Consider the following 27,729-nt stretch of genomic DNA (forward strand, 5'->3'; position numbering starts at 1 on the left):
CAACATAAGAGACAAAGCTCAGAGCAAGAGCCAATAGGTTTCTGCTAAGCCAAGTCATGTAGGTAGAAAACCAGACAAGTTTGGAGGCACAGAGCTCTTGTTGAGGTCTCTTCATAAAGAAGTGCTGAGAAAAGCAATGTAAAACCTCAATTTCAGCACGGAATTAACCACCAAAGAAGCAGCATGGGGAAAAAAATCCACCTCATCCTCCCCTGCAGCACTGGGCTGAACAGGATAACAGAATGAGCAACATGGACAATGCAAAATCCATGTCAAAACAGCCTAACCCTAGTGTGAGAAACCTCCACAAAGCATGCACGCATTCACGCTGCCTGGTCTGGGACTGCAGAACCACAAACCACCCCAGAGGACAAAGCCCACGGCATATCTGCTGGCTGCAGAGCAAGGATATTGCCAGGCAAGTTACCTTCAGTACCAGTCGGGCAGGGGGAGACTGGCCCATTGTACCCAGGGCGTTATAAGGCACACAGGTGTAAGTGCCGAGAGCATCTTCGGTTGCCTCCTCTATCCGGATCGACCCGTCTTCCAGCAGGTTCCAGCCAGAATACTGCAGTGATGAGAAAAAAGGAGCTGACTTATCCCACACCCACCACAGCTGATTAGTTTCTCTCCAGCCAACCCCCCCGACTTAAGGCCGGGACGGCTGTCACATCCCCAGGAGATGCTCGATGCGATTCCCAGCATCCAAGCCATCTCCTCAACTGCAGAGAGGGGAAATGTAGGCAAGATCATAGAATCGTGGAATGGTTTGGGGTGGAAGGAACATTAAAGCTCATCCAGTCCCAATCCCCTTCCCACTGGCTCAGGGGCTCCAAGCCCCATCCAACCTGGCCTGGAACCCCTCCAGGGATGGGGCAGCCACCACTGCTCTGGGCAACCTGGGCCAGGGCCTCCCCACCCTCACAGCAAAACACTTCTCCCTAAGATCTCATCTCAATCTCTCCTCCTGCAGTTTCAAATCGTTCCTCTTCATCCTATCCCTGACCTCCCTGATCCAGAGCCCCTCCCCAACTTTCCTGCAGCCCTTTTCAGTCCTGGAAGCTGCTCTAAGGTCTCCCCAGTCTTCTCTTCTCCTGAACAACCCCAACTCTCTCAGCCTGTCCTCGTACAGGAGGTTCTCCAGCCCTCAGATCATCTCCGTGGCCTCCTCTGGACTTGCTCTCACAGCTCCATGTCCTTCCTGTGCTAAGGACTCCAGAACTGGATGCAGGGCTCACCAAATCAGCCCATCCAAACACAGCCCTCCTGGGAAGGGTTCCCTGCTCTGTACAAACCCAACAACACGCAGGTTTATCTTGTGGCTGCTCTCCTCTGTACACACAGTCAGGCTTCTTCAAGCAGCCCAAAAGATTTAACACCAGAATCTATCACTCCCTGAGTAAAACTCGTCCTAAGGACATAAATTCACCCATGGGGCTGAAGGCACCAGGGACCAGGAAGCCACAGGAGCAACAGGTTTAAATGGAATTAGAATTTTGGATCGTTAATATTTAAGCAAAAAAAAAATAAAATTTAAAATAGTGAGCGTTTTCTTTAAATATTTAATGGCCAATATCCTCAGTCAGACTATCAAACCGTGATTATAGAAGACAGAGACTTGTTAAAAGCCTCTCTTAACCATCAGTTGCCGCTGGAAATAAAACCCAGGGCCATCAGGAGGTCACTTCAGGGAAGCAGGCATTAGGTCTGGGCGAGGCAGACAGCGCATCGACAGGCGCCCTGAGCTCCACACAAGAGCACGAATTAACTCTGCCCACAGCTGATAAGGAAAAGCAGCAGCATCCCACCCACGGGGCTTCTCTCCTGACAGCAGGTTGGATCCACAGGGGTGCTCGGTGATGCTCACCGCTGTTTGCCGACACACAGGTGTCCAAACCCCTCCGAGCACCTACGCGTCCCTCCCCAGGGGGTTTGTTACCTTCTCGATTCGCAGGGGACGTCCGTCTTTGTTCCACTTGACCAGCGTGACCGGGGGCTCTGCCTCGACCGGGCAGCGGATGTATCCATGTATCCCGATGGGAACGTAGATGACGGGGGGCATGTTCACCACGCGGGCAGGATCTGGGAGAGCAACAGCACCGCGTTATTATCAGGAAGGAGTTCGACTTCCCCCAACCCTTGGCTTCGGAGGATCTACATCGCTTTTGGAATGAGTTCCAAACCCAACCACCACACTGGTTCCTGCAGGCTGTTATCTCCAGGATGGCCACACACAAATCTGCTGTCATGACCTGGTATTTCTGGGAGGCTTCACTCACGCCTCGAGTGTTCCCACCTGGGGGTCATTAAAAGTTGCATTTAAGAAGACACATTAAATACTCTTGCTCCCACATCCACACCAACTCGTGTCCTGCTGAAGCCCAAGCTGTTCCATGAAGAACAAGTCTTACAAGGAGCAACTGAGGGACCTGGGGTTGTTCAGCCTAGAGAAAGGGAGGCTGAGGGGAGACCTCATCGCTGTCTACAACTGCCTGAAAGGAGGTTGTAGAGAGGTGGGTGTTGGTCTCTTCACCCAAGTCACAGGTGACAGGACAAGAGGAAATGCCCTCAGGCTGCGCCAACAGGAGGTTCCGATTGGACATCAGGAAAAAAACCTTCACTGAAAGGTTTCTCATGCACTGGCAGAGGCTGCCCAGGGAGGTGGTCGAGTCCCCATCCCTGGAGGTGTTTAAAAGCTGGGTAGATGAAATGCTTAGGGATATAGAATCACAGAATCATAGCATCACCAGGTTGGAAAGGACCCACTGGATCATCGAGTCCAATCAATATGGTTTAGTAGTGGACAGGTATGGCTGGGCCCAATGATCTCAGAGGTCTTTTCCAACCTAGAGCTTCCACGATCCCCGCAGGACACGTGCACCCAGCAAGATCCTCAGCTGCTTTGCACCCCAGCGATGAAACCCATTTCAAATCCCAAGCTTTAAAACACACCAACTGCAGCAACCAAGACAAGAGAAGGAATCCGCAGCCGGGCTGCTGTGAGCCTTTCACCTCCTATCTGTTTGTACTCACAGCTCATGCCTCGTCGAGGCTGGGTTGCATTGAACATCAGCCACCTTCAGCCTTTCCAACAGGATGCAAAAGCTTAAAATATGCACCTAACCCTCCCCACCCCGTGCGACACCACCCACGCAGCGAGGCGTCTCGTAGTCCTTCAGTCTAGCTTGTGTCATTAACAGCACTTCTAAGAGCTTTTTAATTAAGTGCGAGTGGGTTGGAGAGAATCTCGACTTTCTTTAATAAGAAGCTTTCCTTTTTTTAAAGGGAAAAAAAAAAAAGTTACTTTTAATAAGGAAGAGCGAGTATTTCTACAATCTCGTCTAGACACCGGCAGCACGAGGTTATGGGAAATTCCTGCCGGGGCTTACGCTGCATTAAGGGATGAAAGCATTTTTTGGGGTGCAGCATCTCTGCGCTGCTGCTGCAAAACCAAAAAGCTGGGGGTAAAGGGAAGGTGTTTAGGAGGAAAGGATGGAAGACAGTAAAAGCTACCGAGCTTGGGAGCTCTGTTCCCTCCCTGCTGAAACAGGGCAAGGGAGAGGATTCTCCCCCTCTGCTCTACTCTCGTGAGACCCCATCTGGAGTCCTGTGTCCAGTTCTGGAATCCCCAACACAAGAAGGATATTGAACTGTTGGAACAGGTCCAGAGGAGGCCACGAAGATGATCTGAGGGCTGGAGCACCTCTGCTATGAGGCCAGGCTGAGAGAGTTGGGGTTGTTCAGCCTGGAGAAGAGAAGGCTCCAGGGAGACCTTAGAGCAGCTTCCAGTGCTGAACAGGACTCTAAGAAAGCTGGGAAGGGCTCTTGATCAGGGAGGGCAGGGAGAGGATGAGGGGGAAGAGTTTTCAGCTGAAAGAGGGGAGATAGAGTTGAGATCTTAGACAGAAATGTTTTGCTGTGAGGCCCTGGCCCAGGTTGCCCAGAGCAGTGGTGGCTGCCCCATCCCTGGAGGGGTTCCAGGCCAGGTTGGATGGGGCTTGGAGCCCCTGATCCAGTGGGAGGTGTCCCTGCCCATGGCAGAGGGGTTGGAATGGGAATTAGATGATCTTTAAGGTCCCTTCCACAGCAAACCATTGTATGATTCTATGCCGATTCTCACACATAAACCCAGTCACTCCCTGAAACTGCGTGTCCCCCACCATGGCACCGTAACCCAGATCGCCAAGTGCTGCATATGGAGAGGGCTTTGCCCCCCTCCGCTAAACTCCACCTCTTAGGAAATGTAATCAAGGGCTCCAGCAGCGCAGGAGAGGGTAATGGGATCGAGCCTTTCACTACTAGGTCACTGGCTTGGGGCCAACTCAGCTCACTAATGACCGAGAGCTGCGTCCCCAGCCAACGGCAGCTTCACTGGGTGGGAAGTCTCCCTCCCGAAGCATCAGCCTTGGTAGGGCCGAGGTTGGCTCTGGAGGAAGGGGGGTTGTAGCACGGAAAGCCAAGTGCATCTCCTCGTGCCGAAACCTCGCCGGGTTGTCTGAACAGCAGATTGTCCAAACCTCTTTTTTCCTGCCATTAGAGCTATTTTTAACAGCTATCAGCATCAACGAGTGGTCCTGGATTAGCAGCAGGGCAGATTTAATGGCCTGAAGCCACATGCTTTCCCAAGAGTTGCCGACCCGGGCACATCCAAGCCCTGTACTGGCTGAGGCTGCCCAGGGAGGTGGCTGAGTCCCCATCCTTGGATGGTTTTAAAAGATGAGCAGATGAGGTGCTAAGGGATCTAGTTTAGCAGCAGACAGGTACGGTCGGACTCAATGATCTCAAAGGTCTTTTTCACCCAAACAATTCATCAGTCGCACCATCTCCCTACCCCTTCATCCACCCCCACAGGAAATGATAGAATCGAGAAACACTTGGCCTTACCAACCCCTCTCTACCCCACTGGCGCGGGGTTTCCCGCTAACCAGCAACCGGATCTATCAGCAGCCTTCAAAACCCGAGTTGTGAGCCCATTTTGCTCAAGCCTGTCTTTTATTATAAAAGAAAACTGCTGCAGCCTTTTTACAGCAGAGCAATATTGCAATTGCGAGCGGCAGCAATTGAGGCCATTACTGTTGAACGCCACAGGACGCCGGTGGCACACTACCCATTACCATCCGGGGAGCCCCAGAGAACAAGCGTGGGAAGCTGCCTTCCTGCTACAACCCCTTCTCCTCCACTTGTTTAGATCAGTTACTGCCTGAAAAATATGACAGGCAAAGCTACTGAGCTCACAGAAAACCACATAGTGGAACAACCCTCATAATAAAAAGGCAAAAAATACAAGCAGGTAGTTGAGATTGGGAGCCCTGCCCCGGCGTTTCCGTGCCTGGCAGCCAATGAGGATAGCATGCCGGCAGCAGCGGTGGGAACATGCCTACCTGATCAGAAAACACCAGTATCAAGGGTGGACACCAGTCCTAGGTGAGCGGTGCTGCCCAGGATGGCTCAGGCTATTGGCTTTCTGGTTGCCCACAGCCTCCGAGCGCATGGGGATGCTCAGCCTTTTGCTGACTACATGCCCAAAGGCTGCCATCACATCAACCCAAGCCTCCCAGTATCCTACTGGGACAACAGAGCCTCTAGGGTTGCCTCAGAGCTGGGAATTATCAATCTCAGCTCCATCCCTCAGGACTGGGCCCCAGTACCCGCACTCACACTGCACCGTCAGGTAGGCAGAGGCTGATGGCGAGCGGCCCAGGCTGTTGCTGGGGATGCAGGTGTATTTTCCAGCATCCTCTGGCTTGACACGGAAAATGATCAGCGTCCCATCAATCAGGATCCGCACCCTCAACTTCAGGTCGCTGCAGCAAGAGAGATGAGAATCATCACGGGGAGATCCAGGGGCAATGCCCACCTCGTCGGTGGCTCCAGCATGTTTTGGGAGCAGGAGGAGGAGGACAAAGCACCTCATCAGCTGCAAACTCACTTCTTAAAGTAGACGTTCTCCTCCTCCCAGTACCACAAGTAGGTGAGGTTGCCGGGGTACGCCTCGGCCTGGCAGGTAAAGAGCGCATCTTGGGAGATGTTGACCGTGATGTTCTCCGGAGGGGAAACGATGAAAGGAGGTCCTGGAGTGAGGAGAGAAAAGTGTCACCTTCAGCTGCACAGGTGTCACCGCAAAGGTTAATCATAGAATGTGCTGAGTTAGAAGGGACCAACAAGGATCGAGTCCAGCTCCTGTCCCTGACCAGGACAACCCCACCACGTGAGTGGTGGCTGAGGGTGTTGGCCAAAGGCTTCTGGAATATTGTCAGGCTTGGCGCCGTGACTGCTTCCCTGGGAGCTGTTCCAGTGCTCCACCACCCTGTGGGGGAAGAACCTTCTCCTAACGTTCAACCTAAGCCTCCTCTGGCTCACCTTGAGGAAAACAGCGACCCCATTATTCCCAACCTTTTCCTAACCTCTGCAACTTTGTAGAAGGGGCCCTGCACCCATGGCACACGGCTCTGCTTCTCCTGGGGCGTGTGAGCTCATGCCTCCCTTCACCCCAGTCACGTTTCCAGGATCGCATCGCCCCCCGGAAAAATCCAAGGGGAAACAATCAACCTGCCAGGAAGCAGCAGTGGGCGCATGAGCATCCACAGCTCGCCACCACAGCAGAAAGCCGAGCAGAGGACACTCCATGCTCCTCTCTCTGCCAGTAGCTGTTGACCTAATTAAAGATTTATTAAATAAAAGAGGGAGCAAGGAGCGGGAGGCCTGCCATGCATCATCGCTATCTGACAAGGCGCTTTGTGACAGCCTCAATCTTTTCCCCGTTTCCCAAACAAAAGCAAGCTGCCATCGGGGCCCGGCCACCGTGGTGCCCCAATTAAGTGGATTCTTCTGTCCTAACAAACAAGATGTGGAGCCACGGGGCAGCTGGCACGATGGGAGATGGTTCTCCCCACGCTCAAGGGATGCCAGGAGGTGAGGAGGAGCTGGAGGGGCTCGGGTGGAAGACCTCACCTTGAACGAGCAGGCGTGTGGTGTGCACAGCTTCCCCCTGGATGCTGTACGCCCGGCAGGTGTAGGCACCCCTGTCCTCCCGGTTGATGGAGAACACCGTAAGGCTCCCGTCGCTCACCTGGGGAAGACAAGGGAAGATGCTGGAATGCAGGCAGGGACCACCCCAGCCCTGCTTCAGCATCTTCGATTCCCACCCCATAAAGCTGCGGAGGCGTTTAGGGTCGGATGAGAAACAGGTTTCCCTGCTCTGTAAGACTTCAGCTATTAATAAACCAACGCACAGCTTTGTGCTCGACGCCAAAGGGAAAAAAAAAATAATAATAATAAAATAAATAAGCAACCCTCACAATGTATTCATCTCCCGAAGGAGTGACTGGCAGACGGCAAACTCCAAACCACTCCTGCCAAGCGCTCCAGCACCATCAATCAGTGCTTCAGAGGAGCAGGATGCCTCGCTGGAGCATTCCCTGCTCCTGGGAAACCCGCTCCACCCCTGGGGTGGGATACGAGGGCAAGACCCTGGCTCAGCCACTGTCCTCCCCGTGGGGCCATCTCGCAGCAGCAAAAAGAATGGCTAAATTTGTCCCTGGAGATGCAGCATCCAAGGAAGAATGGGTAAGGGACCGTCACCCCGGGGCAGCAACATCCCCCCCATGCACAGGGAGCCTTGCTCCCAGCCAGGCTCCCCCCCCTCCCTCATTCTGCCTCATCCTTCTATTTCAATTAGTAACAAATGATTCCTAATTACTCTCATTAGTGCCTGCACTGATTCCAATGCCTGATTTACCAATTACGGCTCAGGGGGGAATCTCTGCACGAGAGCCTTCAGGATGCAAAAAGGGTCCTGGAAGGGGGGGCAAAGTCCTTCCTTCCCAACCTCTTTCCTGCACCCATCCTTGCTCAGGGACACAACCCCAGCCTGCAGCCCCCACCCCACCTCCAGGACTCAGCACAGCAACTGGCTGATTCCCCAAGGATGGGAATCTCTGCACGGGAGCCTCCAGGATAGAAAAAGGGTCCTGGGAGGCAGCCAAAGCCCTCCCTGCCCAACCACTCCTGCCTGGGAACACCGCATCCCCAGGCAGCAGCCCCCATCCCATCTCTGGGACCCAGCACAGTAACTGGTCTCAGGGATGCTGTGGAATAGGAATGGGGATGCCCGGAATGCCCTGGATGTGTCTCTAGCCCGCACCCAGTCTTCAAGGCTGCTGCTCAGCAGAGATGGGAGGGGAATATGGGCATCTCAGCAAGAAGTGCTGAGAAAGCACTCCTGGCTCCAGGCATGGAGGAGCTGCCGCCACTGTGGGTCCCATCAATACCATCTCTGTTGGCAGGGAGGGCATCCAGAAGACCCCACAGGAGGCCCCTGGCAGCCCCCACACCTACCTGGTACTTGCTGTTGGCACCCAAAAGGTCTCCCTCTTTCAGCCAGGTGACGATGGGCTTGGGGTTCCCGAACGCCATGCAGGTCAAGGTGACGCTGCTGCCTTCCTTCGCCTCTACGTACTGCGGCGGTGTCTCCGTGAAGGTGGGGGGAGCTGTGGGGCAGGGGGAGACCACCGTGAGCCCCCCAGTTCACCCATGGCCACTGTGGGTCTGGGGGTAGGGAGACAGCGGAGAGGCTGCTGCCTGCAAACGCTGGGACCCCCCCAAAGGCCAAGGGGGCTGGAGGATGGGGATGAGGGCAGCTGCCAGAGGGGCTGTCCCCAGGGACACCCGCCGAGGGGATCCCCTCCACGGCAAACCACACCCCAGCCCGGTCCCCTCTCCTCCCCAGCAGCTTCAGGGCACGGCATCACATCCCCTCCTGTTGCACATTAAGTCGCTATTGTCAAAACATGGGAAAACACCGCAGTGCAGATCGAAAGGCTCCTTCCTGATTAAAGAGGCTGGCAGGATTACAGCCCGCCCCTAATTACCAGCAGTTGTTAAAGCCCCACTTTCGAGGAAGACAGGTTGGCAATTTAATCTGCTCGGGAAAAAAAGAGAATTATATTTTGTTTCTCCCCAAATGATTTTTATTTTCCTGTAAGAAAATTAAGCATTGTAATGCACTGGGGGAAAGCCACAGCCTTCCCCCCGAAAGCAATTCCTCAGGCCGGGAGGATTACAGTTATTATTTTGCTAGTAAGCCTCCGCGTGCTCCATAAAAACCCAAAAGTGCCCCATTTTGCAAACAAGGTTGAGTAGGGTCAGGATGGCCACTTCCAGCCCATGACGGAAATGCTTTGAAGGATCCACACACATGGGACAGGTGAAGCAGGTACCATCCTTCTCCTCTACATCCTTCCTTCCCAAGCCCTCGGAGCTCAGGAGCAGGCAGGAGGAAGGCAGCCTCGCCGGGAAGCACGGCAGCATCTCATCCCCTTGATGCAGGCAGTGGGGAAAGGAGGCAGCAGCAAGGCAGGGATGGGGATGCGCGCAGCTCTGCTTGCGATGCTCCCGCTCACTAATTGGGCTCAATTAGGTGGCTCTGCTCCGTGCCGCAGCCCAGCCGTCCCCCAGGAAGGTTAAATTAATTGCTCAAGGTCAGGCAAGACCAGCGAGGAGCTGCCGATGCCCACAGCCCCTTCTCCAGCCACCCCACTGCAGTGGAAGAGGCAGAGCCCTGCTGCTGCTGCTGGGCTAAAAATAAAGACCTTTCCTGATGGGGAGACTGACAATTTGCTAATTAGTTTAATAAGCGGCATTAATAAAATGAAAAAGTCATTTGAGTAAATCTGAATTTCAAGAAAACAAAGATTTGATTTTCTGATCTGTTTGTTAAGAGGAGATTCATTCCCAGCCTCGTTTCTTGATGTCTCTCCTTTAAACGAGCTCTGCATAATTAAACAGCGTAATAAAAGTTTGTCCCTTTTCATGTCACGCCCCGGCTGGAGCAGTCAGCCTGATGGCTTTGGGCTCGCTTGTCTGCGAGGTGTGGATGGCATAGAGGTCCAGCCTATGTCAGGAATCAAAGCGAACCCTGTCTGGGGAGGGCACGCAACCCCCAGGGATGTTGCAGCCACCCCAGTGATGCTGCAGCTCCCCAAGTGATGTTGCAGCCACCCCAGTGATGCTGCAGCTCCCCAAGTGATGTTGCAGCCACCCCAACGATGCTGCAGCTCCCCAAGTGATGTTGCAGCCACCCCAACGATGCTGCAGCTCCCCAAGTGATGCTGCAGCCACCCCAACGATGCTGCAGCTCCCCAAGTGATGTTGCAGCCACCCCAACGATGCTGTAGCTCCCCAAGTGATGTTGCAACCACCCCAACGATGCTGTAGCTCCCCAAGTGATGTTGCAACCACCCCAACAATGCTGCAGCTCCCAAGTGATGCTGCAACCACCCCAACAATGCTGCAGCTCCCAAGTGATGCTGCAGCCACCCCAATGATGCTGCAACTCCCCAAGTGATGCCGCAGCCACCCCAACGATGCTGTAGCCACCCCAACGATGCTGCAGCTCCCACCAGCAATGCCACAGCTCCCCAAGGGATGCCACAGCCACCCCAATGATGCTGCAGCCACCCCAAGTGATGCCGCAGCTCCCTGAGGGATGTCACAGCCCAAATGATGCCACAGCCACTCCAGTGATGCCAGACTCACCGTTGACCGTGAGGTGGACCCAGCTGCCGTTGTGGAAGGTGTCGTACTGCTGGTCCAGCATGAGCACTTTGCACTCGTACCAGCCCTGGTCCTCGGAGCGGACCTGCTCAATGCGCAGCGAGGCTTTGTCGTGCAGGCTGGCTCGGCCTGTGGGGAGAACAAAGCCGTTGGCTCGACAGCCCCCAGCCTCACGCGATGTGCCCCCAGCCCCACCGCTGCAGGGGACACCCCAGCCTGGTGGCTGTGGCAGTGTTGGAGCTGAGCAGCACCCCATCATCCCCAGTTTTGGGGCTGGTTGAGCCTCACGGTGTAGTGCTGCCGGCTGCGCATGGCCAGCATCCCGCTTGCCCATCTGGGAAAGGCAGAGCGAGCCGCCCTGGCCAGGCAAGGTGTCTCGAGCGGTGTCTGCCCACAGCGACGCCGGCCTTCTGCTCCCAACCAGGCGCTGGCAGCAGTACAGCCGGCAAGCAGGCGCATCCCAAAGCCTTTCCCAGGTCTAGGAGCCTCCCCAAAAAAAAGCAGGGCTGACCCTGCACACAGCCCAGGAAACCAGACCGGCAGCAAAGCAGCGCGAACCTCCACCCCTGGGATCCAGCATCACTCAGACACGAGTTTGGCAGGGCTCAGCCCAGGCTCAGGTGCTGGCACCCTCCCCACTGCAGGATTTCCCAAGGGAGCAATTTGGGCATAGGAAGCCCCACCGGCCTGGAAACAGGCTAAGACCCAGAGAAGGTCCTCAGGATGGCATTCCACCGGGAACAGCATATGGAAATGCATCCGTCCCACCACGCCACCCCATCCAGGGCTGGTCCCCAGCTCAGACACCCCACCAGAAGCCATCGCCCACGTGGGGCAAATGTCACGTTGGTGAAGCAGCCACGTGGGCTCCGCAGCTCCAACCTGCCATCTCCACCCAGCTCCACCCTCACCGTTCCCCGAGCACCCCAGCATCTCCCCCCAGCCCCAGGCCCACAGCAGATCTGGGGTGCAGCAGCAGCCGCCGCTGCCACCACTACGCATCACCCCGGGTTTTTCTGCCTCGCTTGCTCCCGTCCCACGCAGCCCAGCTGGCTTCCTAGAGTTGCTGCTTAATTAAAACCAACTGGGTGGAAAGCGAGCAACGAGAGGCAGAGCCCGTGCAGTTTCCAACAGAGGAAGAGATGGAGCGGAGCCGTGAACCCCAGGCTGCACCACAGCTGGGGGACCCAGCGCATCATCCTCGTACCCCCAAACCCCCCAGACTCACCGGCATACTCTGGGTCGACATGGGGAGGGTAAAACCCAAATTTGATGAAGATGGGGATGGGGACGCCAAACTTAAACCACTCCACGACATAGGGAGGGGGCTGCCCCGTGAGCGGGTGGATCACGTCGCATCCCAGGATCACGCTCTCGCCAGCGCGAGCGGTCACAAACTCGGGCTCCTCCCTTGAGCCGAGGGCACCTGCGAGGGGGTGAAGGAAGAAACTGTGGCTGCTGCTGTCACTAGAGCTCAGCATCACGGACAGCCAGAGGACCAGGACCCCCAGGAAAAGCCACAGCGGGGACCCTGTCCATCCCCAGCTCCGCTGAGGGCATCACCCCAGGGATGGATCGCCTGAACCCTGAAACCAAGGGGGTTCCCCAAGCCCCTCCACCCACCTCCAGGACCACCCCAAGACTCAGGATGGTGACCATCAATTACCCACCGCTCCAGGATGGCTTCCCACCCCCTGGTGTCGGGGCGAGCCTGGTGCCCAACGACCCTGCAGGGGTTTCAGGGATCCCCCGCTCTCAGCAGGAGGAGTGCATGGAGCATGCTTAGTGCTGCTCCCCACCACCAGATGCTGATGCTTGCTGCCCTGCACGCCTGCAGTGGGGAAACGGCTGCTTCTGCAGCCCTGTCAACGCCTCTGCATCCTCCAGCAAGTGGGACCGAGTGTGCAGGGAGCACCGACCCACAGGTCTGTCATGCCAGCCCAGGGATCCGGCTTTCATCCCAGATCAAGCCAAGCCCCTGGAGCAGCGACGCTCAAGCCAAGCCTGCCCATCCTCAGGCATCCCCGAAAGCCCCGGGTCTAAAACCCGGTTGTGACCTGTGCATCGAGTCGGGCACCCCGCTCCTCCTGCCCGGGGTAATTAAACAGGGCTTTGGTCTCAGCCTCAGAGGAAGGCGCCGCTCCACCCTGGCTGTGCCTCCCCGCTCAGCTGCAGCCTGGCGTCATCCTGCTCTCGCCATCAGCTGCAAAGCTGCATCCTCAGCACAGCTCGCAGAAAGGGAGAGGGAAACCCAAGGCTGGCAGGAGCCAACGGGGGCTCCCCAAAACTGCAGGTGCTGGGTTCAGCCTCACGTCTCCATTCCCATCAAGTCAAGGCTCCCCCATTTTCCCAGCACACATGGCCACCGCCTGCTCCGGGGGGATGCTTGGGGAGGGATGCTCGGGGAAGCACGTTCCCACTCCTCCGCGCTGCTCCTCGGGGCCGCCGATGATTGGCGGCGAGTGACATCACCGCTTCCCCGCCGCGGGAGCAGAGCATCACCGGCTATTTTTGGCTCTGGCACAAGCTCTTACCGGCGAGAGGCCCGCGTTGTGCCAACCCCACGGGCTCACCGGCCGAATGCTCCCATGGGAAGGGGATCCAAGCGCAGACAAAGCTTCCTCCCTACTGCAAGGTGCAAACTGGACACCAGGGCGGGATGGTGGCTGTTCAACTGGGAGAGGTGGCTGGTAGGTAGCAGGGAGGGCGATGCTGGGGTGCAAAAGATGGGAACCATCTGCAGGGAGCACATCCTGCATTGCACAACCATTGCAGGCACCTGGTCCTGCTCCGAGGGTCGTCCAAACCTGCCCAGATCCCATCCAGGCAGGATAACTGCCATGCAATATGCATGCCCCCCCGCTTTGCACCATCCTTTCAACACGCTTGCACCTCTCGGGCCTCGTTATCGCTGCATCGCCGATGAGCTCAGGCGTTCGCACCCTGTCAGCGGGGACGGTGTGAGCGCTCTCCTGACGCCCCAATATAGAGCTGCAAGGACCCATCCCCACCCCACTGCACCCGTTCTGGGGGCTGAAACACCCCCCCCTCCCTGTCCACAGTCCCCCTGCGCCGATCGGGGACAGAAGCTATCACGTGCTGCTCAAGAGCATCCAAGGACGCACGCTTCCCCGGCTGCCTCGCCCGAGCAAGCCGGTCCCCAGCATCTCAGCACCTTCAAAGGGATGGTCCTGCTTTCCACCAGCAGCAGAAGAGGGAGAGGGCAGCAGTCCCAGCCACAACCCATCAGCTCCTGTGGTACACGAGGTGGGATTTTGGTTTCCAGCTCCTGAACACCAAACACATCCTGGGATGCTGATGTTTGCTGCCCCAGAGGCCACCCAAACGCTCTGGGGATGGGCAACCAGGGAGTCACACACCAAAACCAACACCGGGAGCCTTGGACCAGCTCCCCAGCGGAGCGGTGGGTGCTGTCCCTGAGGAAAGGACCCATGCCTGGCCAGGGCCACCCAGAGAGGAAGAAAATAGGTCAGTCCCGGCAGCTCGCAGCGCCGGTGTCTGATCGCAAGGCCGGTGGGGAATTGAACGCACGGCTGAGCATCGCCACCCCACGCACACGGCCGGCTGGCAGCCACAGCGGCTCACGGGCCCCCAGCTCTGCCCCAGCTGCCACCCGCCCCGTGCCCTCCTGTCCTCACTTCTGGAGCCGTCAGGAAAGCAGTGGGGAGATGTTTAACAGATCCCCCACAATCCCAACCCTGCGCTCCCAGGTTTTCCTTCCAAGTCCCAGGCGCTGCAGGCACATGAGAGATGGAAGCTCTCAATTAAAAGAAGCATTTCTCACCCCCACATTTGTGGGGAAATGCCTGAAAACAACCCGCAGACGCCAGAAGAAACAGAGCGCAAATAGACCGGATATTTTTAAACCCACACGGGTTTTCCAGCCAAGTTCAGGAGGGGGTTTCAAGGCTTAACCTGTGGTTTGGAAATAGGGTCAACATCAAGGGATGCGAACCCCAAGTCCCTCCCCGGTGCGGGAGCTCACGTGAAGCTGAGGGATGCCTCATAAAGAAAAACAAGTAATCAACAGGCTTCGTCATCCAAGCAGATCCAGGAAAAATAAAAGCACGCCGCGTGCCAGGAGGCAAGAATACAAGATGCGGAGGTGGAGTTGAACAGCATCCCAAAGGGAGAGGAGGGAAAGCTGCTGCGGCGTAGAGACGGTGCCACCACGGGGCTCCCCAGCATGGCGATGCCGAGGCTGGGAAGACCCTCACCCTGGACTGGGCATCCAGTTCCTCCTGTCCCGAAGAGCAGAGACGCAAGGGGACGCAGGACGCTATAAAGCTGGAGGCCCTCAGCATCTCAGGTGCACCTGCTGAAGCAGGACCCTTCCTGCAAATGCTTCGTGAGAAGGATGCAGCCATGGCAGAGCAAGCTTCCAAAAATAGTGCTCTGTCCCAACGCGCAGCAGGGATAAACATCCATCCCATGGATGAGGGATGATGCGAAGAGCCCATGAAGGCTGTCCTGCCTTGCCCAACCCATACCCTGGGGTCAGAGGGCATCTCATCCTGATGCTCACTTGTCCCCATCGCTGCATGCCCTCAGGATGGAGGATGAAGGGAGCAGGCCCTGTGCCTCTGGACCTCTCCTCCCTGCCGAGCAGAGACGATATCTGCTCTGACACATCCTGCTTACATCGGTGGAGGCGGGATATGGCAGGGATCTCCGAGGACAAGGCCACCAGCGTGGCATATGGAGGGCAGCAGGGAAGGAAAGCAGGCAGCCAGCACCACGAAACAAGGAGGGCAGCGACCACAGCTCAGTGGGGGCTGCACCCCTCATTGCAAGCTGGGTCCCCCTCTGCCCACCCAGGGGTACCCACAGTCCCTTGAGAGCATCTGTCTGTCCCCGGGTGAGAGGCAGCCCTGGGGTCCGGGAGCGCAGCCTTCACCCCCTCCCCCAGCTGGAAAGCAGCATCTGGGCTTTCAGCACAATTCCTGCATTTTAAACCCGATTTTCCAGATGGATGGAGGGCTACGCGCAGGTCAAGTGACATGCCTCAAGGTCATGTGGGGCCAGCGGAGGAGCAGGATTAGCTGCAAGGGGCGGCTCAGTACCCTGTTCACTACGAGATGGTGACTCTAATCCCCTTTTCTGGGGACAAGGGGCATCCCACAGGACTGCCAGCAGCATCCTCACACAGGCAAGTAGCTGCCCTGGCAGCCCCGGGGGAGCATCCACGCCCAGGGTGCTGCCCCACAGCAGCCCCCCATGCACCACAGTGGGTCCCTGCTCCCTGCGATGACACAGGTGGGACCACGCCTGGCAGGGTGACAGCTCAGCAAGCACATGTACTAGCACAGGTTGGTGCTCAGAGGTGCATAAAGATGGAACATGCAAGAAAATTACTGCCTGGCATCCCCACTCCCACCTGGAGACCCCCCAGCACCCCCTCCCTCTAAACACCACCAGCCCAGCGTAGAGCATCCTCCCGTGCTGCACAGTATCTGCCTGGTGGGAGCCATCATCTCCCAGCAACAACCAGCAGCTATACCTGTGTGCTCCCCACGAGCTCCCACTGCGCGCCATGGGGCTGAGCGAGCGGTCGCAGCAGGAGGCTGGAGCCAAAAATGCTCCTGGGAGAAACCTGCTCCTGCACCCGGAGAGCACTGCCAGGGTGCTGCGCCCCCAGATCAATGTGACACATTCAGTGTCACATCGCCCCGGTACTCAGGCTGCCCACATCGCCCTCCGCACGGAGCAGCGTGTACCATCCTGATGCCTTCACAGCTCTCCGACTGGTAACTGGGATGCAGGCAGCGCTCCGAGCTGCCCGCCAGCAGCTCCTGATTCACGCTATTCCTGGCTCAGGCAGCCCTCCCACCAAAGCCAGCCTCTCCATCATCAAGCAGGAGGAAGGGAGTTGTTTTTCCAAAGGCCAGCTGGTCGTTCAGGGCTCCCAGCTCGGGAGATGCCTACCACGGAGGAAGGGAGAGGGAAGGACGACTTCATCGGCGCAGTATTGGACCCGCTGCTTGCCCATCTGCAGGGCTTCTCTTCCAGCCTAAAGCCATGACCTCCAAAACAGAGGACTGGAGGTGAATGGGAGCTATTCCACCCTGCTGCAGCTCCAAATTGGAACTCGTAGGGTCCACCCATCACTGGCGAACATGCAGCTTCCAAGTCAAAAGGCAACCGAGCCCGGAAAACATCACCGCAAAAACCCTCTGGCAAGCCAAGCCAACAACCGAGATGCGCACATTCATCCATGCCCCGTGAGCTTCCATCCAACAGGTCCACAGGAGCAGAAATCCCCCAGGGCAGGATGGAAACGGGAGCTGGGCCAACCCCCTTGGCCGGTCCTGATGCCAAACCATCGCTCTGCCAGGGGAAAGTAGAACCAAAGCCGCATGTGCCAAAGCCAGCGGCTGCTGGTCCAAACCCTTCCATGGCCAAAGAGGCACCAGCCCTCGCGTGCAACGCATCCCGCCAGCAGCTCAGCGCCGGGAGCGAGCAGGGGATGCAGCGGCACAGTGAACCACTCCAACCAGTCATGGTCAGCACCGTGAGCATCACCTGCCGCAGCGTCCAGAGTGGACCTCTTCGATGGGAGCCCTCACCCAGAGCTGGTGAAGCCGAACCTCCTCTCCACAAACCGCGCCTGCCACATCTGAGAGCATCCCTGTGCCGTGCTGCGTCACGCTCGTGGGAGAGGGAGGAAAAGCCCCTCGGCGTCACGGCACCACCGGGAACACCAGGAGGCCAGATCCCTCCTCCGACACCCACTCCCAGCGTGGTCACGTCCCGGCTCTCCTCCCCCACGCCGTAAGAGAGGATAACGTGCCCTCCTTCCCTCTCTGAGCCGATTAACGCCTGGAAAGCCCTTGGAGAGCCAGGCCAGGCAAGAGGGCTGCCTGGGGCCAGCACCGCTGCATCTCAGCCTGGATCTGCGAGGAGGATGTAGCAGCGTGGGGAGGAAGGCCACAGCCAAGGGAAAAAGCCACGGTGAGGGCACCGATGCACGGTGACCCTGCTCCAAAGCCCCATCCCCAAGCGATGCGGGGCGACAGCCCCCCACCAAGGAGAAGGTGGTGCTGGGGACAAGGGGCCACTGCAGCTGGGCGAGTCCCACGGGTTCCCACCCCCACTCAGCCCTTCCGCGGGGGCCACCCCCTCACCCAGCACCCACCCACGCATTACTCACGGCGCACTCATTCATCATGTACGTGCTGCTCCGTACGCGCAGCACCCCCGCGCCTGGGGTCCCCGGCACCCACCCACCCTGGCACCAATTCCAGAGCCCACCCATCCCAGCGGCTCCAGGGTATTGCCAAGCTCGCAGGCGCTGAACTCGCCGCTCTGCTCCTTTTTGAGGCAGAGGAGCCCTCTACAAACCGCTGCTGCAAACCACCGCCTCGCCACGCCGCAGGATGCATTTCAGGCAGGCAGCAGCCGGCTGCGGCTCGGCAGCAAGAGGGACCCCATTCTGACCCCCCCTCCCCGCTTCCCAAGGATCCAGCTGGCAAGCAGGGACCGTGGCAGGGTGTGGATGTGACCCTGTGCGCTTGAGGAGCGCCGCGATGCGGGGTGGGGAGCGGCAGCCAGCCAAGCATCGCTCGCTGCCAGCGACCACCGCATCCCCACGGGCAGGGCTTGGGAACACCCGGGATACAGCTCCCAGGTTGGGACCACTAGGATGCAGGGATCTCCCAGTGCCCAAAACCAGCAGCAGAGATGGGAGATGGTGCCGCACCGGCAGCGGGCAGCTCCCCTTCTACCTGCAGGGATGGCTGGGAGGGAGGGAGGAGGGTGACAGCTGAAGGAAAAGACGCCAGAGCAGGGGTTATTCCCTGTCGCTGTCTCCCTCCTGACCTTGGACAACCCTGTGCCTCAGTTTACCCCAGCAGCCTGCAGTGGGAAGGAAAGAGGGTAGCCTCCCTTGGGGCAGGATGGAGCAAAGTCACCCCTAAACCCGTAGCTGGAAGCACACGGACACAGCCAGGGCGCTGCAGGGGAAGGCACTAAATCCTGTTGGCATTTCTCCTTACCCAGCGGGGTTATCCTTGCAGGGAAGGGCAAACGCTGCCCGCACCCCTCAGAGCTGCTGCCTCCTGCTTCCCCAAGCTGGGAATAAAAACGGGGTTGCAAGACAAGCTTCTCCTGGTCCAGGCTGCTTCCCCACGCTGCCTGCCTCTCCCTCTACAGGGTCTTACACCCAGTTTCCAGCTCCCAAAGGGAATTTCCAAGCCCTCCCTGTCCTCCACGAGTGGAGACCCCAGCAGGAGCTGCCGCACAGCAGCACCGGGAGCCTCTGGCATCTCCCGCATCCCCAACTTCCCGGCTGGCAACCGCTGCCCTCTGGGAGGTCACTGCAAAAACCGCTGGGAAGATGCACAGGGCACTCCCAGCTCCCCCCCCACCCCCCCCCGCTTGGAAGCGAGGAATAAGGGAAGAGGCAGCGCCTCGCTGCAGCACCGACACCGGTACCGGCAAGGATGCGACCCCCCCAAGGAGCCGCAGCCCTTCCCGGTGCATCCTCCGGGATGTGATGCCCCTCTGTGCAAGCTTATCGGTGCCCGCATCCCCCCAAAACCGCACCGCCTGCATCTCTCCCCGGCGCATCCTCCGGGATGTGCTGCTCCCCCCGTGCGAGCTAACCGGTGCCGTATCCCCAAAACCGGTGCCGTATCCCCAAAACCGGTGCCGTATGCCAAAGAAACCCGGCGCCCGCATCCCAAAAACGGTGTCCGCATCCCCAAACCGCCGCCTGCGTCCAAAACCGGTGCCGGCATCCCAAAGAAAACCGGTGCCCGCATCCCCAAACCGCCACCCGCATCCCAAAGAAACCCGGTGCCCGCATCCCAAATCTCCACCCGCATCCCAAAGAAACCCGCTGCCCGCATCCCAAATCTCCACCCGCATCCCAAAGAAACCCGCTGCCCGCATCCCAAATCTCCACCCGCATCCCAAAGAAACCCGGTGCCCGCATCCCAAACGGTCGCCCGCATCCCAAGTCGGTGCCCGCATCCCAAACAAACCCAATGCCCGCATCCCAAGCCAGGGTCAGCATCTCAAGCCCGTGCCCGCATCCCAAAGCCGCTGCCCGCATCCTTGCATCCCTCTCCCCGCAGCCGGTACCCGGCGGGGAGGGGGGGGGTGGGGGAATGCAGAACCGTCCCCGCCGCCGCCCCGGGGACGCCGCTACCCCGTTTCCCTTTGCATCCCTTAGGAGAACACCCCTCGCCCGCACTCACCTTGGACGGGCAGCCCGCGGGCACCGAGCACACTTGCTACCAAAGCGGCCACATACCAAATCATAGTACTACCGGTCCCCGGTGCGCAGCATCTTCCGCCCGCCGGGCGGCCCGGCCGCGGCGGGGCGGGGCAGGGCTGGCCGGGCCGGGTTTCCCCGGCGGGGCCGGAGGAGCGGCTCCGTGCCGGAGGAGCGGCTCAGGGCCGGCCGGCGGCCGCTGCGCCCATCCCCGTGCCCGCCGCACCTGCCCCTCCGCCGCACGGCGCGGGGCGCAGCCGAGCCTGCGCCCTTTAGCGGCTCTGCCCCGCCCCCGCGCGGAGCCCATTGGCCGAGGGGACGCGGGGCGGGCGGCGATTGGACGGCGCGGCCGCGGGGTGGGCGGTGATTGGCCCTTCGGCGCGGCCCGGGCCCCGTTCAAGGTGGGTTTGGCGCGCGACGGGGCCCCCGCGCCGCAGTATCATGCGCACTGCCGGGAGCCCCGCGGGGTCACCTCCGGCAGCCCCGGCAGCGCGCGGGTGTGCCTCGAGCCGGGCCGGGGGCACCTCGCTCTGCCCGTCGGTGCCCCCACACCAGAGCGGCATCGGCTCTGTACCCCACGTGTGCTCCTGCACCGGCTCGGTGTCACCTTCCTGTCCCCACATGTGCTCCTGCACCGGCTCGGTGTCGCTAACCTGTCCCCCGGTGTGTCCCCTGGACCAGCACAGCATCACCTCTGTCCCCACATGTGCTCCTGCGCCGGCTCAGTGTCCCCTTCCTGTCCCCTGCACTATCTCGGTGTCACCTTCCTGTCCCCTGCACCGGCTCAGTGTCACCTTCCTGTCCCCCGGTGTGTCCCCTGGACAAGCACAGCATCACCTCTGTCCCCAGATGCGCTCCTGCACCGGCTCGGTGTCCCATTCCTGTCCCCTGCACTATCTCGGTGTCACCTTCCTGTCCCCACATGTGCTCCTGCGCCGGCTCAGTGTCACCTTCCCATCCCCTGCACCAGCTCGGCATCACTTCCCTGTCCCCAGGTATGTCACCTGGACCAGCGCAGCACCAACTCTGCCCCTAGATGTGCTCCTGCACCGGCTCAGTGTCACCTCCCTGTCCCCTGCACTATCTCGGTGTCACCTTCCTGTCCCCACATGTGCTTCTGCACCAGCTCAGTGTCACTTCCCTGTCCCTCGGTGTGTCCCCTGGACCAGCGCAGCACCACCTCTGTCCCCAGATGTACTCCTGCACCAGCTCGGTGTCACCTTCCTGTCCCCTGCACCGGCTTGGCATTGCTTCCTTGTCCCCAGGTGTGTCCCCTGGACCAACACAGCATCAACTCTACCTCCAGATGTGCTCTCACACCATCTCGGCGTCACCTTTCTGTCCCCAGATGTGCTCCTGCACCAGCTCAGTCTCACCTCCCTGTTCCCTGAATTGGCTCAGTGTCACCCTCCTGTCCCCGTATGTGTCCCCTGCACCAGCGCAGCGTCACCTCTGTCTCCACATGTGCCCCCGCACCTGCTCGGTGTCACCTCTCTGTCTGCAGGTGTGCCCCTGCACTGGCTAAGTGCCGCCTTCCTGTCCCCAAGTGTGTTCCCTGCACCACTGCAACACCAACTCTGTCTCCAGATGTGCTCCTTCACTAGCTCGGCGTCACCTTCTTGCCTCCAGATGTGCTCCTGCACCATATTGGTGTCACCTCCCGGTCCCCAGGTGTGTCCCCTGCACCAGTGCAGCATCACCCCTGTCTCCAGATGTGCCCCTGCACTGGCTCAGTATCATCTCCCTTTCCCCAATGTGTTCCCTGCCCCAGTGGAGCACCACTTTCCCATCTCCAGATGAGGGTCCTGCACCAACCTGGTGTCACCTCCGTCTGCAGATGTACCCCTGCACCAGCTCAGTGTCACCTCCCTGTCCTCAGGTGTGTCCCCTGCGCTGACTCAGTGTCACCTCCCTGCCTCCAGATGTGCCCCTGCACCAGCTCAGCATCGCTTTCCAACTCCCAGATGCGTCTCTTTCCCAAGCACAGCATCACTTTCCCATCCCCAGATGTGCCCCCAAGCTCTGTTGCAGTATCCCCTCCCTGCCCCCAGCTCTGCCACCTGCCCCTGCCATCATAAACCAACTTTCTGCCACCCCGTGCCACTTTGCTCCCAACAGGGATGTGTCCCCACCAGGGGCTGAGCCCCCTGCCCTCTGCACCAGCTCCATATCCCTTTGACCAAGATCAACTCTGCCATCTGTCCCTGCCAGCTCGTACCCCTCATCAGCTCACGTTGATGCCCACCACCATCTGAGCTCGTGGTGGAGGCTCAGGGTCATCACCCCACCACCCTGCATCAGACCTGCACCAGCTCGCTCTCACCCCTCTGCCAGGACCCTGCACTGCTCAGCCACCTCCTCCAGCTTGGTGCCACCTTCTCCTGCCACCAAGCACTGGCTCAGTGCCACCGCCACCCCTTGTACCAGCTGTGCCACCTCCTCCTGCCATGCTGCACCACCTGTGACACTTCCCCCTGCTCCTGCTCTACGCCGTGTGCTCGCGTCCCTAGAGCCCTGCGCTGTGACAGCTCTCCGTCACTCTGTGTCCTTGGCATAAATCGACGCCCCATGCCACCCCCTCCCCTTGAAAAGGCAGACTTGGGGTCCGCTGCAATGGAAACCAAGGAGAAAATAGGAAGCCCCTCCACTGCTCTCCCATCTCAACCCACCTCTCCTCCCTGCAAAGACCTCTGGTGATGCCAGATGGGCCAACAGCTGGGCTCGCTCCCCGAGGAGCACGCCGGCATGAGAAACGGGCCACTGAGCTTCCCCCGGGATAACAGGCAGCCTGCGAGGGGACAGGCTCGCACGGAGAGGCAGGCACCCCATATTGTCCCCAGCACCCACCCTCTTCCCATTGCCCACACTGTTGGGAGAGTATCTAGGGAGGGGTCGGAGCAGCTGCTGTTCTTCCCACCTCTTTCCATGCATGTCCTGGAAAGAGGATGAAGGCGTTTAAGCAGCATGAGGAGCATCCCACACCTTCTACCCACAATTACGCTTATTGAGGGTCCGCTGCCGGCACGGTCCTGGGCAGAAGTTGAGGGCGTGTGGGCAGCACGAGGCCAGGCAGAGAGCATCCCCCAGCCTAGCAGGAGCTCACGCGAGCTCCCAGGCAGTTTTGCTTCCCTAGCAAAATCCAAGACCTCATCAAAGTCTGACTCAGCTCTTAGTCCCGAGGTCTGAACTGAAAGCTTGCAAATCTGCAAGGTGGGTTGGCGGGGTTGGCAGAGCCAAGGGTGACCCTCACGTTGGGGCAGTTTCGCTCTCCAGATCGCACACCGAGCCAGGTTGGTGCTGTCTGGCTCCTGAAAGTCAGGTTTGCATCAGCCCAGGAGGGCTGACCCGCCTGCACCAGCACCCTCCCTCCTCCAGTCCTGCTGGCTTCAAAGCACCCAAACATCCCAGGCATCACCCATCGCTTCCAAGGGAGGAGAGATGAGCCTGGCAGAGCTCCATCCGCCCTCGCCCAGCCAGAGAGAGGTGATGTATGCTGGTTCAGCTGGAGTCGCTGTTACTAGCCAGGTCATCTTCATGTCTTTAGCTGGGGTTTGCCACGATTTCATAGAGTCATGGAATGGTTTGGGTTGGAAGGGACCTCAAAGCCCATCCAGCTCCACCCCCTGCCATGGGCAGGGACACCTCCCACTGGATCAGGGGCTCCAAGCCCCATCCAACCTGGCCTGGAACCCCTCCAGGGATGGGGGAAGTGAAAAAACTCAAAGTGAAAAAACATAACAAAGGGCATTGATGATGTCTATGCTGACACAACCCAACCCGGGAGGCACCAGGGGCCCACGGTGGATGGGGAGGACCCATCCCGTACCCCTTCGAGCTAAGCACAGCACAGGGGCCCCACCAGCATCCCTCAAACTGGAAATATGGGCTTAGGTTGGAGCACGGCTGCCAGTTCACACCCTTGTTTCTCCAGACTAATTTGCTGGTTTTATGAAATCCATTCCCCACTGTTTTCACACTTCTCTCCTTCTCTATTTATAGCCGGGTTTATTTACATGAACAGGGCACTCCGTGTACTTTCCCGTCAGCCTGCACTGGGTGAAGGCAGCAGGCAGCAAGGCGAGGAGCACCCAGGTCCTCGGCCATGGTCACCTCCTGCCCACCACGAGGGAGGCAGACAACCCTCCCCACCGGGACGGGAGCTGCTGGGGAACGAGCTGGAGCCAAATGAGCCATAGATACTTTGGACCCACACACCTCAGCGATGCAGCCGGACCAGGAGCCTGCACCTTCCCACCTTGCGGTGAACTCTTTCTTTTTGCAAGGTGGAGTGGCTATAGCAGAGATATTTTGCTGCCCTGAGCTATACCTGTCTTTCATGCCACCAGTGTGGGGATCCCCGTGGTCTCGCCGGCTCGAAAGGCGATGGAAAGAGGAAAAAAAATAGCCTTTAAGACCAGGACTTGGGGACACTGTCCTTGCCCTCTGCCCCACCGCCCAGCCAACCATGCACAGCTGAGTCATTTGACAACTGCCCATGATGAATTCCCCACTTTGCCTAATAAGGAGGATAAAAATGTGGTTTCTTTGGGTTTGGTTTTTTTTCTTTTGGAAAACTCTGACAGCTGAGCCAGGAGCCTTGAGGCTGACACAAGGGCAAGAAGATTCTCCTCTTGGAGCATCCAGGAGGGACACAGCCCCGCTGGAGTCCTGCTGCCAGCTCAGTGGGATTCGGTTCTCAAGATCAGGGACAGAGGTTGAGGTATCAGCACAAAAAAAAAAGTGGGAACGAGCTATAAATTCAGGCTGGAAAGTCAGAGATTTCCAGCAATTGGAGCGGTGAGGTTCTGGTCCAGCTTTCACGCAGGGCAGCAAGAATACTTGCAGCTGGAGAGGGGCTGACCCGATGCTGGGACTTCCTGGGGTGAAGGCTGCTCCTGCTCTCCTCCTGGGCTCTCATTGCCAGGGATCCGTGCAGGAGAGCAGGAGATCTGAGCCCAGCTGCATCCCTCCTGGCCGCGGGATGCTCAAGCCCACACGGGGCTGAGTCTCCCTACACAAGTACATGATTATTCACAGCCTCCAGCATTTGCATGGTGGAGTCACGAGTCTCACAACACCTGATCTCCCGGGAGAGCTGCCTCCTGCACTTCGGGAGGCAACGGCCCACATTCGGAAAGTGGGACTCGGTGTCTCACAGCATCCCACATCGCCCAGCTGTCATCTCCTCCCCGTTCCACACGGGGACCTGGAGAAGGGAGTCTGCCCCATCCCTGCCGCGGTGGCAAGGAAGATGCTTCAGGGCAGGGACGCAAAGGAACCCTGAAAATGCTGGAGCTGAGCATGGAAATGCTGAGCCAGCCTGCAGCATTCCTACAGTGAGTTTGCCACAGGAAAGACCAAAAGAGCTCCTCGACGGCATCGCTGAAGGACAAGCAGGCAGATGGGCTCAGCTCATGCCAAGCTGGGGTTAGGCGCGTTCCCTCCCTGTCCCCTCTCCCTTCACCAGTGGCTCATCACCGACGCGTGACTCCAGTTGGCAAGCAAGGAGGAATATCCTGCCATGCCTTCCCGGCTCCACATGCCAGTCGTGGAATAAAGCACCTGTGGTATTTCAGCAAAGACACACGAAGTTCTGTGGAGAGAGGTCAGTTGAGTCACATTAACAACTTTTTCCTCCAGTTAGCAGGTCTCAACGTAGCTGATTACTCATCAGCCCACTAATAGACTCACTCACACAGCACTCCCTGGATCAAGCAGCAGCAATTGTCTGTCTTGTCTTATTAACCTCAAAGAAGGATCCGACTCTGGTAATGTGATACCCCATCCTTATCTCGTCACCTATTTCTCCAGGCAAAATATGTCTTCTCCCCAGTGTGGGGCATCCCTGTCCCAGCACCAGCCAGGGGAAGGCGATGCTGATGGGCTCAGCCTCACCAGACCTGGGGCAGACACAGCCTAGATGGGATGGGAGACCCCAGCCCCACAGCAGACATCTCCCTGCACGGTGAACGGGGATTTACTCCCCTGAGCAAGGGCAGCAGGGCGTCACTGACCCCCCCGGGGACCCATCTCACCCCTAGCACGAGATGGGGTGCTCTAGCCCCACCCCATCCTATTACCCCACAGTGCGGCATTTCTTTCCCCCCCATCCCTGAGGCTGGCAGGGGTCCCAACCCCAACTCTAAAGAGATGCTGAAGCGTGTTCTGCTCTGTCACCAACTTCAGCCCCCTCCAGCCCGGCATCATTGCTCTGCTGTTCCCACCCCCCCACCAGTACCCCGGCACTGCCGCCCACCCCATTACTCACTGGGCCTCTCTGGCATTGGGAACACACCTCCCCGTGCGGGGAGCATGGGCACAGCACGTGCTCCTGGGGGCTGGGGGACTTGTCATCGGCACTGTCATCGCCATGAGTAACGGCACTTTGTCTTGGCTTTCCCTAGCACATCCCCAAAAAGCCGGGAGTACGCATCTCGCCTTGCAGAGAGAGGGGGGAGAGCACAGCAGCTGCTCAGCTACCGCCTCCCCTGCGCCGTGGGGAAACTGAGGCACGGGGCTCCAGCAGCAGGCTTGCCCTGTTAGAGAGTTCCCAGGGGGGGACAGAGACAGGCTGGGCCACCTCAAAAGTGCTACGGCAGGTTGGGGAGGAGAGGTGACTCACTGAAGGTCGGGCGGCGAGGCTGGCTCAGCGCTGCGAGGCAGACGCCGCCACTGTCCTGATGCTCCAACCTCTTGCCCTGGCATCCTTTCCAGCCCCTGCACATGCGGCGTGTCATCAGCTGTGACACACTCTGCTGACGTCCCTGAATCATGTGGCATCAACCTTGCTGGTAATTACCGGCAGCGGCGGGAGCTCTTCTCCCTTCCCTCTTCCCCGTTCCCCGCTGCAGCCAGGCTGCCCACCCAAGCCCTGCACGGCTGCTGCATCCTTCATCCTGCGAGGTGCAACCAGCCAGCACCCCAAATCACACACTCGGGGCTTGCCGGGGAACAGCAGCACCCCAAATTGGGGGGGGAAAGGGGGGGTTAACACACAGCACTCCCCCAAACCCTGCTCCCTGTGCCAGGAAGGGAGATCCAGGTTGCAAAACCTTCTGCAGTGCAACCATTGCCCCCTCAAAATCCCAGCAGCGAGGGCACGTGCTGGCCCAGCCGCGTGAGGGGACAATCCTGATGGGGTGCCCTCTGGAGCTGAACCCCACAGCACCCCAAGAAGGGGATGTAAAGGCTGGTGGAGGGCAGTGAAGGGGGTTACAGCCTGCCTGAGGAAGAGGGGGAGCAGGCTTGGAAAGGGCTTTTGCTGCCAGAGAGAAGAGCTCTCTTGTAACGTGCCAAGAGGCAGAGGAGGCTCAGAGGAGCCTTTGTTCTGAGGGGAGCAGACAGCGGCTGCAGAGAGCTGGAGCCACGCACCTCCCCACCCGAGCTGCACAAACCACTGCTTTTCTCCCTCCAGCATCGCTCGGGGGGCTCAGCAGAGTCTAAGTACAGCCCCCGATGTCTGAGTAGCCGGAGACATCCCTTGCGGGATCGCTTCCCCATGGCCATGCCAAGTATCCATCGGAAACCAAGCTGCAGGGAGCAAACTGGAGGAGAGCGGGGGGGATGTAGAGCAGCATCCCCTGCACTGCTCCCTGCCCCATGGTGGGTGCGCAAATCCTCACCTCCTGCAAACAAGAGCAGAGAGATACCTCTAAAAGGATTATGGGAAGCCACAGCCCTCCCAGCTGTCTGCTCTTGCGTTTGCACATGAGCCCAGGCAGGGCGTAAAGAGGTCATGGCCCTTCCATGGGTCCCCTCCAGCCACAGCCCTGACGCCGCAATGAAGGGCTCAAGGAAACACAGTGTGCCCGTTTCCCATTCTGCCTCGTAGCGCACGGCCCGGGACCCACTAGAGGTTCCTGGCTCAGCACCCTGTGCCCCCAGGCTCAAAGCATCGTAACGACGGCTCAAAACCTGCCCAGGGACTCCACAGTCAT

General features: G+C 58.8%; 1 protein-coding gene across 8 annotated transcripts in view; it reads right to left on the bottom strand.

The window, feature by feature from the left end:
• Nucleotides 1-20,045, bottom strand: part of IGSF9B (immunoglobulin superfamily member 9B) — a 52,342-nt gene extending 32,297 nt beyond the window's left edge. For 7 of the 8 annotated variants that reach the window (XR_008453392.1, XR_008453393.1, XR_008453394.1 and 4 more), the window contains exons 1-9: nucleotides 19,776-20,045; nucleotides 11,783-11,980; nucleotides 10,537-10,683; nucleotides 8,338-8,489; nucleotides 6,952-7,069; nucleotides 5,930-6,071; nucleotides 5,659-5,804; nucleotides 1,940-2,082; nucleotides 428-568 (exon numbers count right to left, since the gene is read on the bottom strand). Coding sequence is in view for 5 of the 8 variants with exons in the window: in XM_054086875.1 (XP_053942850.1) it covers nucleotides 428-568; nucleotides 1,940-2,082; nucleotides 5,659-5,804; nucleotides 5,930-6,071; nucleotides 6,952-7,069; nucleotides 8,338-8,489; nucleotides 10,537-10,683; nucleotides 11,783-11,980; nucleotides 19,776-19,839 (1,251 nt within the window). In the remaining 3 variants the exon portion in view is untranslated. The remainder of the gene's footprint in view (nucleotides 1-427; nucleotides 569-1,939; nucleotides 2,083-5,658; nucleotides 5,805-5,929; nucleotides 6,072-6,951; nucleotides 7,070-8,337; nucleotides 8,490-10,536; nucleotides 10,684-11,782; nucleotides 11,981-19,775) is intronic. The other variant, XM_054086876.1, reaches the window with a different exon arrangement.
• Between the last annotated feature and the right edge of the window lie 7,684 nt (nucleotides 20,046-27,729).

Source organism: Cuculus canorus, chromosome 23, assembly GCF_017976375.1.
Source record: "Cuculus canorus isolate bCucCan1 chromosome 23, bCucCan1.pri, whole genome shotgun sequence".
Lineage (NCBI taxonomy): Eukaryota > Metazoa > Chordata > Aves > Cuculiformes > Cuculidae > Cuculus > Cuculus canorus.